General features: G+C 35.5%; 2 protein-coding genes across 2 annotated transcripts; both read left to right on the top strand.

Moving 5' to 3' along the window:
* Positions 1-235: 235 nt before the first annotated feature.
* On the top strand, positions 236-8,969 carry LOC113316500 (probable LRR receptor-like serine/threonine-protein kinase At1g51810). Its single transcript, XM_026564667.1, has 6 exons — positions 236-323; positions 421-994; positions 1,102-1,676; positions 1,758-1,893; positions 8,724-8,792; positions 8,894-8,969. The coding sequence occupies exons 1-6, from the start codon at positions 236-238 to the stop codon at positions 8,967-8,969; spliced, it is 1,518 nt and encodes a 505-aa protein (XP_026420452.1).
* Positions 8,970-10,395: 1,426 nt separating this feature from the next.
* Positions 10,396-11,376, top strand: LOC113319217 (vacuolar iron transporter homolog 1-like). The gene has a single exon (XM_026567488.1). The coding sequence runs from the start codon at positions 10,493-10,495 to the stop codon at positions 11,186-11,188; it is 696 nt and encodes a 231-aa protein (XP_026423273.1). The 5' UTR covers positions 10,396-10,492; the 3' UTR covers positions 11,189-11,376.
* The last annotated feature ends 790 nt before the right edge of the window (positions 11,377-12,166 follow it).

Below are 12,166 nucleotides of genomic sequence, written 5' to 3'. Positions count from 1 at the left end.
ATTTGCAAAACTGAGGGGGTTAGATTGATGGGATTATGCTACCACCTGATCCAACGACTTACAAGGTGGTTACCCACGATAACAACCGTTTGAGAAGACACGACGTCCCCTTGAGAAAATAACATAGAATATTGGGAGCTAGCACCAATTAAATACCAACTTGTTCTTTACAAATTCAGACTTGAAACATCTATTACACCCAAAAATCACATGAAAATTTATAAAGGCTAACACCATGAACTCCTTACTTCTCAATCTTCTCCTTCCTTTACTCTTTTCACATTTCTCATGTTTTCTTGTCTTTGTCCCTGCATCTGCAAAGGGTAATCTTTCCTTATCTCTGTATATTCACATTGCTATATATTTTTCTTACATTAAATGCTCATTGAGTTTTGACAATTTATTATTTGTATGATACAGTATTTGTGAGCATAGATTGTGGTTCATCTTCATTGAAACCTCATACCAATGATAATTCAATCGTATGGGTCGGGGACGACCCTTACATACAAAATGGAGAAACTCATAAAGTCATGATCGAACCACCAAATGTTAAGGCTTGGGATTCTCATGTTATGAGCACTCTTAGAGCATTCCCAACTCGTAAAAAGAACTGCTACTCCATAGACATTGAAGATAAAGACGAAGATGCTACTAATACTACGGTTGAACGTGTCCTTGTTCGAGCTAGTTTCTATTACGGTAACTATGATGATAAGTCGACTCCTCCAACTTTCAATCTTCAATTCAATGGTAACAGTTGGTCACAAATTGTAACACACCAGGACAACATCATATATACAGAAATGGTATATTCATTGACCAAGGGAAACAGTATAAGCATATGTCTTGCCCAAACGCAACCAGATAACATTCCGTTTATATCGGCTCTAGAAGTAAGAAGTTTGCATCCAAATGCTTACCGTTATGTCGATTCAAACAAACCATTATTTTTCTTTGAAAGATTTGCTTTTGGTGCCAACACAACTATAAGGTATGCACATATTATGTATATTAAAACTGCAGTGGCTAGTCAGTAATATTCCATATCCATTATCAATCAAGTCCTACCAGTATATAAAATATTGGTTGATCATGTAGGTACTCTGGTGATTACTATGATCGAATTTGGTCCCCAGTTCATAATATCAGGGTTCAAAGCAACTTGCCATATCGACACGTCAACATTGACGATAACCCTCTTGAGGCTCTAAGAACATCACTCACACAATTGCGGGAGGTTAAATTTGACCCGTCAGCCCCATCGGTCGCCGCTAAAACCAACTTCACCAATTACGATTATCCTCCTGAGAGCCTACGTAGGGCGCATTTGTCTGGAAATCTGGTTTATACTGGAATTTCAGATTCTAAAATTCCTATCCATTACAATGCATATTTTGGAGAACTGAATACACTTGATTCTACGGAGAAACGATCATTTAATATATTAGTGAACAACAAACTCGACACTACTATTAGGCCTAACGGTCCAGTGGATCCACCTAGTGGATACCTACATGTGGTCTATATTCGCAATGTTACTTCTTTCGCCATCAACTCTTCATATTCTATTGCTCTTGAGCCGACAAGTGACTCAACTCTTCCTCCAATGATCAATGCTCTTGAAGGATTTACCATCGGTGATAAGTTAGTTCAAGGAACCAATTCAGATGATGGTAATTCTCTTTCTTTTTTCTACAAATGTCCGACGAAGTATGTTATATGTTTTTTAAACTAGCTTTGCGTTTTTTATTTAGTGTATTCGTTGAGAATACTGCAAGAGAGTTTCGTTCAACTTCACGATTGGAATGGCGATCCTTGTTTACCTTCACCATACACCTGGGATTGGGTTGCATGTAATTCTGATGCCGATTCTCCTCGCGTTACAGCACTGTAAGAATGAACTTCTTTATACTTAGTTGATTCCACAAAATACAATAAATGTTAAAATCAAAGGTGAAACCCACTCTCGGGGAAGCCATGCTAAATAAATAGTCATGTCAACCTCGACTCCTTTTAGGTTTTGCATGTTCTTGCAGACTCTTTTGATAGGGATATAGGATCTACAGATTTACAAGAGAAAGATGTTACCAAAAAATTAGCTTCAAACTTATCATCGTTTGAATTTTGTAGAAAAAATAGTGATATCATGTCATGATAATATCACTATAACCACGTTATCAGATCCTTTCCCTTTAAGGTTTTTCGGCTCGCTTTTAGTTAGTTCAGCACATGACGTTTACATCCCACTAATGGTGAAGACTAATCCAACCCAACCCATAGACTATTCATCTTTGATCATTCATCCTACGTTTTCATTTTATTTTTCAAATAACAACAATAGATGCAATGTTACAAAATCCAAGTTTTTCTTTCTAAAACAGCCAATATCTTTGATGTTATTGAACAAAAAAATTACTGAGAGCAAGTCTTATGATGGAATCCAAGCTATTCCAAGTGTGGAAAAACTGGAATGTCAAGTCTAGTGACTTCTAAGTTGGGATCTTCCACAGAAAATCCAAGCAGTGTTCCATGATTTCGCGGAACGGTCCGTGGAATCCATGGTAGTGCTAATCAGATTAGCGTAAAACGCTATTCAGAATAGCGCACTAGAAGACGAAAAGCGCTAATCAGAATAGCACACTAGAAGACAAAAAATGCTAATCAGAATAGCGCTCAACGCTATTCAGAATAGCGCTTTTTTTTTATCCGTAGATTAAAAAATGAGCCATTTAAAATCTAATTGCTGGAAAAAGAAAGCGCTAATATTAATAGCGTTGAGCGCTATTCTGAATAGCGTTTTTTAGCGTTATTCTGATTAGCGGTCAACGCTATTAAGATTAGCGTTTTTGTTGTTCCACCACTACAATTGCGTTTCCATCCACAATTCCAAATGATGAGGTGGTGTGGAATATGGAACTCTTCCACCATAAGACTTGATCTCAGAATACCTATAATCTATCCATCATTTGAAAAAGCTTGAAACTATTATCTATAATACAAAACAACATAGGTTTTTGAGCTTTGGACGAACGGATAACATTTTGAGAGACAAACGTTGCATCCGACCATCCCAGTCTCATCCCAGTGAAAGACATCCAACGGTCGTCGTTTCTGTAACCCTCTCATTATGAATCAAAATTTATTAGTCTTTAATTATTGCATAAACTCTTAACTCAAGATATTCAAAGAAACATTAAATGAAATCATAATATATCGATACATGCATTAATTGGATTTAGTGGTGGCACGATGAATCTAATGAGAAATGAGATTTATTTGTTTATTTCTACTCATAACTCATAAGTGAGATATGCATACACACTATTACTTAAATGATTTTTCCTTCGTTTTTGGATAATGTATATGAAGAATTTTTCCAATGTATTTTTAGACATTATTTTCGCTTAAAGTCCGTAAAGAAAGAAAAATTACACCAGTCAGATATCATACTAAAGTAGTGCCGTCACGACACGAGTTATCCCTAGATATTTATTAAAACTCTCTGTTAACCTCATGCCGTTCCGTTACGACACAAGTTATTTCTAGTTAAACTATAAGAGACGAAATTTTGCAAATATGGGTACACGTGGCGGAACCAGATTTGCAAGAAATGAATGTAAAATTTTGTACAAGTTTAATAGGGGATGCAAAATAGGCTTGAGCCCCTTTTATAACAAAAAACAAGAACGATTTTTTGGGGACCATGGTTTTTTTGGGGGACCATGGTTTTATTTTGGGTAAATGCATTAGAAGTAATTTTAGGTCACCCCATATCTAGTTATTTATTTAATACCTAATCTACCCTTTTAATTAATTTTAGGTTATGATTAGTGAATGATTTAGTTAAAAAAAATTAGTGAGATCAAATTAAAAGATGGTTTTATTATTAGTTGAGTAGAATTATTGAGAGAGTAGAGTTAGAGAAGATGAAGGAGAAAAACATGGAAAATAATTTTTTTTTCCAATTCACTAAGTTTGAGTATTCAAATGATGAAAAATCATCTGATTCTTCATCTCCATCCTCTCCTAGAATATTTGTTAATCTTCAAAATGATCCGGATTTGAATTGGATTTTGAAAAGTTCGGTTACTTTATATGAAGAACAAGTAACCGAACTCATCTGAAGCTGTAATTCGGTTGCCCCGTGAGATGAACAAGTAACCGAACTCATCTGAAAGTGTAGTTCGGTTACTTGTTCCAAACACGCAGGTTACGGAACTCTCAAATAATAGAATTTCTAGGAGTTACAGCGTTATGTTCGGTTGGTTCTCAACTAACCAAACTTTGGTGTACAAAGTTCGGTTGGTTCGCAAACTGCATGCAGTTTTTATCTAACCGAACTTTACGTAATATAAGAGTATATAAGTTTACAAAGTTCGGTTCTTTCGCAAACTTGAACCTAACATCTAACCAACCGAACTTTGAGTTCGGTTTATGCGACAAAATTGTGAAGTTACTGAACTTAACAAACAAAAAAAATGTGAAGTTCCAGCGTCTATTGGCTAAGTTCGGTTACTTTGTAGTTTTAAAAGTTTTTGCGAAAAAACCGAACTCTATTGGCTAAGTTCGGTTATTTTGGAAAACTCAACATGATGGCCACGACAACACAGTTCGGTTAGACTGGATTTGTTTTTTTCGGTTCTAAGGGTGGAGTTCGGTTACTTTGTAGTTTCAAATTTTTTTGCGAAACAACCGAACAGAGAGTTCGGTGACTTAGTTTTAAATCCAATAGAACCGAACTGTTCTTCGTGTTCTTCATTTTCAAGAAGTTCGGTTAGTAAACTAGGGTTTTTTGGAAAATCGGCCTAACCGAACATGGCTCTGTAACTCCTATTAAAACCCTTTTTTGATGATTTCTATTCGATTGAAGCAATCAAAATCAAATTAAAGTGAAGGGTTTGTTGGAAAATACATCCGGAGTGGTCCCATGGCAGAATCAGGTTGCGGCTGACGTCTTTTATACTCTATAAAATTATTATGTAACCGAACTTAATTGTGATTGGATTGATGTTGTTACATTTCTTAAACAGGCGGTGGCGGTGGTGGTGGGAGGAGGTGGTGGTGGTAATCGGTGGTTGGTGGTGGTGATAATCAGAGGTGGTGGTGGTGGTAATCGGCGGTGGTGGTGGTGGTGGTAATCGGTGGTTGGTGGTGGTGATAATCGGAGGTGGTGGTGGTAATCGACGGTGGTGGGCGGTGGTGGTGGGAGGAGGTGGTGGTTATATATATAGGTGGTTATTAGGTTGGTTTTTAATTAAATTAGGTTAAGGGTAGGTTAGTCATTTCAACGTTTTAGGACACCCTTTATCACTATGGGAAGGTGGCCTAATAAAATCATGGTCCCCTCAAAAAAACCATGGTCCCTAAAAAATCATTCAAAAACAACCACTGTCGGGCTTCAGAAATAATTGGGATGGGCGTATAACCGAACACCCAAGCTCTGTGCTTGCTCCGCCCCTAAGTACACCCAATGTGAAACCTTGAGATTACATTCAGCCTCACTTCTTCAATTCATTTTTCATCTTTGATTATATACTTTGCTCAAACAATATTATTGTTTTCAATATTAAACAAAAATAATCTTCTAAAGAAGAATTCCATTTTTAACATTAACCTAAAGCTAACTAATTCAGATGATAAAACAACCCAAAGACTAATATATACAGTTGAAATTAGAACCTTTATATGCCGAAATGAATTTTTGAACTCATTTTTTGATTATTTTATCATTCGAAATATATTTTATCTTTACATGCGAAGCTGTAGGTCTATGTATATCTCAACTTGTTGCGACCGGTCAACATAACACGTCGGTTTATTCTTTTCCAGTGTCTAAGAGCTCTAAAACCATTTTTTTAATTTTTTCGCAACTGAAAATGGGTCATTTGTCCAAATATTTTTAAATCACGGTTCAAATGGACGAGTAAAAAATAGTTTGGGTGAAATGGCCAAAAAAGAAATAATACGGATGAAACGAGTTTCATCGTAGCTTAAATTTAAAAAATAGCAAGGATGAAACTGGATACATCCTGTGTAAATTAAAAATAAGAAAAAATATTTGAAAATGGGCACGATGAAACTGGTTACATCCTGCCTATATTTACATTTTTGTCCATTTAAACAGTATCGAAATCTAACTGTCCATTTCACCCAGGAATTGTTGATTTTGATCTTTTTAACCAATTTTGTGTTTTCGCAAAGGATTTTCCCTGGAATTCAAAAAACTTATTTAGATCATAAGCACTATTTTGGTATAAAACTCAGCTAGATTTGGACATTGGAAAACTCTCGCTCATATATTATCCTAGATGATTAAAAAAAGAATTAAACTCTAATCGAACCCAACCCATAGATTATAGACTGTTTATCATTGATCATTCATCTTATTTTTTTCTTTTATTTTTCAAATAACAACAATATATGCAATGTTACAAAATCCAAGTTTTTCATTTTGAAATAACCAATATCCTTGATGTGGTCGAATAAAAAAATGACTTACCTTACCTATAATCTGTCCATGATTCAAAAGAACTTGAAAAACCATTTTTAAACTAAAAAGACGCATGAAAGACAAAATTTGCAAATATGGGTATACCGGCCGAGCCAGGTTTGCAAGAAATGCATGTAAAACTTTTGTACAAGTTTAAGAAACCTGTTTTGAGGCATACTGAATTTTATTGAGGCATACTATATAATACCAAAATAAGATCACTAAATAAAAAACAACATCACCCCTTATCCACCCTTTTTGATAATGACATAACTACCCTTATATAATTAGTGTTAATGATTATGATTAGATTTGATTAGCTATGAATTTTAAGGATTGATTGAAAATAAAATTATTAGTGGTGAATTAGTAGATAAATCAAATTTATATGAGAGAGTTGGGATTTTTGAGAGGAAGAAGAAGAAGTGAAAAAACTTGGATGTTGAATTTTGAGATTTTAGTGATTAGAAGTGACCAAAATGGGTGATTCAAATCAGAGGTAGACTTCTATACGAGGTTTAATTTCTTTTTATAAGTTGAATCTTTCAAAAAAATGAATTTTTAAAACCCAGATCTACTGACCAGAAGCACAGTTCGGCTGATAACTTTTCAGCCGAACCTCCGTTTTTTGAAAATATACCTAGGTTCGGCTGACAAGTTATCAGCCGAACCTAGGTATATCTTTAAAAAACAGAGGTTCGGCTGAAAATTTGTCAGAACTTCACTCTGAAACTGACAAATTTAGGTTCGGCTGATTCGAACAAAATTTAGCAAAGTCGCGTTAGCCGAACATAGTGTTTCTCTAAATCATACTCTAGGTTCGGCTCAAAATTGATACTCCAAGATCAGCCGAGCTGATCTTCTGAAAACCCTAATTTCATCTTTGAAATCATATTCTATCGATCAAACAAAATAAAATCAATTAAAAACAAGATGGGTTTCTTACATATACATTCTAAAATACATCTAAGAGAATTAAGGTTTGGATTTCACACTCCAATATCGCTCATTTTGATTCGTGTTTGCTTTGCTTGATCAATTTCTTGATTGAATTGGAGTCCAAGATGTTTAAGTTTAAAGTTTATTTTGATTTTTGATTTTAGATTTTTGAGGATAAGGGCGTTCTAGTAATTTAAATTGTTTAAGGATATATAAGTAATTGAACTATCCTTAGACACCCCTTATAAACTCACCCTAGATGGTGTAATGATTGAGCATGCCTCAAAAAAATTGAGTATGCCTCAAAACAGGTTTCAAGTTTAATAGGGGGTGTAAAATAGGCTTGAGAGCCCATTTTCTGACAAAAAACAATCATTGTCGGGCTTGAGACTAACTGGGCTGGGTGTATAACTGAACAGCCATTCTCTAAGCTGGCTCCGCCCCTGGGTACACCAAGTGTGAATTCTTGAGATTTCATTCACCCTCACGCTTCAATTTATTTTTCCGAAAATGATATGTTTACCGTAGCACACCCCGGGGAAAAATCCTGGGAGAGTGAACTTTAGCCGGCCCCCATAGAACTCCCTTGTGCGCCCCGGGAGCTCTCTCTCCCGGGATTTTGCGCCGGAATTTTCTACGATCAACATAGAATCGCTCTAATGTTTCAGCATTGATAATATACATTGCTCAAACAATAATATCTTTTACAATATTAAATAAAAATAATCCCTAAAAAAGAATTTTGTTTACTTAGCATTAACATAAAGCTAACTAATTCCAATGGTAAAACAACTAAGAGTGATCTCAAAGACTATTACACATAAGTTTGAAATTAAAAATTTTGTCCGCCGAAAAAAAAATTTGAACTCATTTTTTATCTTTACATGGGAAGCTGCAGGTGTATGGATATGTCAACTTGTTACGACAGGGTCAACGTTACACGTCTGACTTTTTTTTCTTAGTTTCTAGGAGCTGTGAAACCATATTTTTATCTTTTCCTTAAAGATTTTCCCGGAAATTCAAAGAACTTATTTAGGTCATAACACTATTTGAATATAAAAATCAACTAAATCTGGACATCGGAAATTTTTCGCTGATGTATTCACTTCGATAATTAAAAAAAATAATTAAATTTGATAATTTTTCTCTTTATCTTTACTTTTGGTTCGGTCAAATGCTGAAAATAAGTTAATGGGTACAAAAAAAAAAGGAAGAGGCTCGATATCCTAAAGTCCTTCTGATATACTTTAATAACAGTGAAAAATATGTATTTGATGATGGGTTTTTACAGGTATCTCAATGACCTTGGACTAGAAGGCATTTTACCAGATTTTGGTTCGTTGGATGCTCTAGAAATTATGTGAGTCATAAAATATTTGCAGTGAGAAAATACTTGCCATGGTATGTATCTTATTATTATTTTGATATAATTTTTCCTAAAATCTTTTATGTATTTTGCAGAGATTTGCACAACAATAATTTGATGCAAGAAATTCCTGATTTTCTTGGCTTGCTTCCTAAGCTTAAAGTATTGTAAGTTCAAAGTCCTCTTGCATCTTTCCTTGTAATATACCTAATAAATCATGACAAAAATTTATTATTTCCTTGGAATCTCTTAGAAATTTGGCAGATAATGACTTTTCGGGAACAATACCTTCATCAATATTAAATAACGTCAATTTGAAAGTAAAGTAAGTTTATTTTGTTTCTGGTTCTTATTTATGCGCTTCATTCATCTTCTAAGTTTCATATGAGTATGTAATTTGTTGTTTAATTTTGATGTTGTAGTGCATCGGGTAATGCAAATTTGTCGTGCATGTTCACGTCGATATGCAGAATTCCATCCCACGGCAACAACAAAAGCTCCAAATCATTATCTCAACCAATAATAATGTTACTCTTGATTACATTTTCTGGTTTCTTATTAATGTAACTCAACTATAAAATATTTGTTGCACCAAAGTCTGCAGAAGCGTTAGGTTTGCACTACTACGAGGTATCTTAATATCGCCAAGAACACAATCACACACACAAGAAGAACAAGTATTTAACAAATGTTTGTTAACATTTCTCGTCTCCTAATTAAGAAACTTTGTTTATTGGTATTAATCCATGTACTTTTAATTACACAGAAGACAATGATTCTAGTTTTGTGGGTTTCGTTGTATGTGTCGGTGCTACCGTGCTAGTGTAATAGTCATATATCGTACATTTATACAATTTATACTACGAGTTGGAACTTTGGATGAAATACTACATGATAACCATCGCGAGTCCTTCATTCCCTTTCCCTGATGAGTTGGGATGCTATATTTTGCATATAAAATACCCTACTAATTATATCACACCATAATTTCGCCTTTTTAGAACACACTAGCTAGTGGATTTGAGTGGTGGTATCATGAAAAGGAGGCATGATACATGCAACAAATTTGGAATGATACAGGAAATGTTGAAAAGCTTGATAGCCATCGTGTGGAATGCACACTCCTCACCTTTTACTAATATTATTTCCACCAATTAACACACACACTACACTTTTTTTCTGCCTAAAGCTAACTAGTGCTTTGTTATTCAGCAATCCATCTTCTTAATCTTCATATCCATATATTGACCTAACTGATTTACTATAGCTTGGAAAACAAACTCCACTTAGCATCATAGAGAATAGTAGATGATCTGTCCATCAAGGGTATATGGGTGATCGAGTCGTTGAACTTTTAAACAACTAAAGTTTACCAATATGAATATATACTCCATAGTGGACTGAATAAATCTTATGGAGTATAAGGATAAAACCTGTCGAGATGTTTGAAAAAGAGGCTTAGTTAATGTCCATATGAACACAGTAAAACATATCTATATGCATCCTACGTGTCCATCACCATCAAAAGTATTAGAAGGTCAATCTCACTTCCACATTATAAATACCCTTCTAAATGCGTGTGTCTACCACACTTCTCATATCCTCTTCCACAACTCTCCCCATTGATCAGTACTTTTCTTCTATATATTTTAGGTACTACTACAACATACTTCTTCATTTTCTGCCTTCCTCCAATGGCTGTCTATGAAGCTAATCAAACTTACCAACCATCAACTCATCTAGCCGTCACTAGACCAACTATATCCACTGTGGATATTGAACGACCACAAACTATCAAAGAAGCCAGTCTGGAAGGCGAGGACCACTTTGACTACTCTCAAAGGGCACAGTGGTTACGGGCCGCTGTTCTTGGAGCCAATGATGGCTTAGTTTCAACAGCTTCATTGATGATGGGAGTAGGAGCTGTTAAAGAGGATGTGAAGTTTATGATTCTTACTGGTTTTGCCGGTTTGATAGCTGGGGCTTGTAGTATGGCCATAGGAGAATTCGTTTCGGTTTATTCACAACTTGACATAGAGGTCGCGCAAATAAAGCGAGACAATCTTGCAAGAAAAAATGAGGAAGAGGATAGTAATGCTGAGAAGGAAAATTTGCCAAACCCATTTCAAGCAGCTGGAGCATCCGCGGTTGCATTTTCTATTGGTGCTATTGTACCAATATTGGCAGCGGCATTTATAAAAGATCATAAGGTGAGGATGGGAGTGGTGGCAGGAGCGACGAGTTTGGCCTTGTTGGTGTTCGGAGTGTTAGGGGCCATCTTAGGGAAATCACCTTTGTTGAAATCTTCCTTGAGGGTCTTATTTGGTGGATGGATTGCCATGGCTATAACATTTGGATTGACAAAGTTGGTTGGTAAAAGTGGACTTTAATCTGTCCGCGCTAACCACCTGCTCATCAATGTTATTGGTGTGCTTTTAGTTTACTTCTATATATAGTTCTTCTTAATTTCGTGTAATGATTGTGTAACCATCTAGCTAAGGCCTAGGTGTTCAAGATGTGCTAAAATTTCAAGTAATAATACTAGAGAGTTGAATTTCGTCGTTCCATAATTTGAAAACTGGGATTAGTTATTAGATCTTTGAGAACTACGACCACCTTGAACTTTTTTTTCTTCTATTGGACCACGCAGACTCGGGTCCAGTCCAAATCGACTTAATAATCAATTTTGGAAACCACTGACTTAATGAAACCGACATAAGTAAATCCGGAAACAAGAGTCAAGAGTTTGATAAAAATAGAAAGCCTTAGATTTAGGAGTATCTGATAATTCCAATTATATCGTGTCTCTATCCACATATATAAATAGAGGTAGAGGTATTATCAAGATCACCAAACTCAAGATGAGCTATGTCACATAAACCACAGTTAGTCCAGTTGATCAGGAGCCTGACTCTTAAATAGGAGGTCAGCGGTTCGGGCCGAGTTTTCTCAGCGGGGAGTAAGCCGGTGGCTACCCTGCCAGGGGCAAGGACGGGCCTATGTCTAACAGCAAAAAAAAAAAAAAAAAAAACTATGTCACATAATTAAGCTAATATTCTTCTGCATCGTCTAATTTTAATCTTCAAACTACAACGAACATTGAAGAATATGGGGAGAAAGAAGATAGCCATAGAAAAGATTGATGATCCAAAAAAGAGAATTGTAACTTTTCCGAAAAGAAGAAGCGGTATCCAGAGGAAAGCTGCTGAACTATGCAAGGTTATTTGCAGATATTATTGTCTGCATAATCGTACTCTCTCCTGCTGGAAAGGCTTTCACCTTTAGCAATTCTCCTCGAGGTGTATGTAATGTTGTTGAACGGTTCGTTGGAGAACAGAAAAAAGACAAGATACAAGAGAATAAGAATG

The sequence above is a fragment of the Papaver somniferum genome, chromosome 10, assembly GCF_003573695.1.
Source record: "Papaver somniferum cultivar HN1 chromosome 10, ASM357369v1, whole genome shotgun sequence".
Lineage (NCBI taxonomy): Eukaryota > Viridiplantae > Streptophyta > Magnoliopsida > Ranunculales > Papaveraceae > Papaver > Papaver somniferum.
Note: the sequence above shows the minus strand (reverse complement) of the source record. Positions and strands in the feature narration are given on the sequence as shown.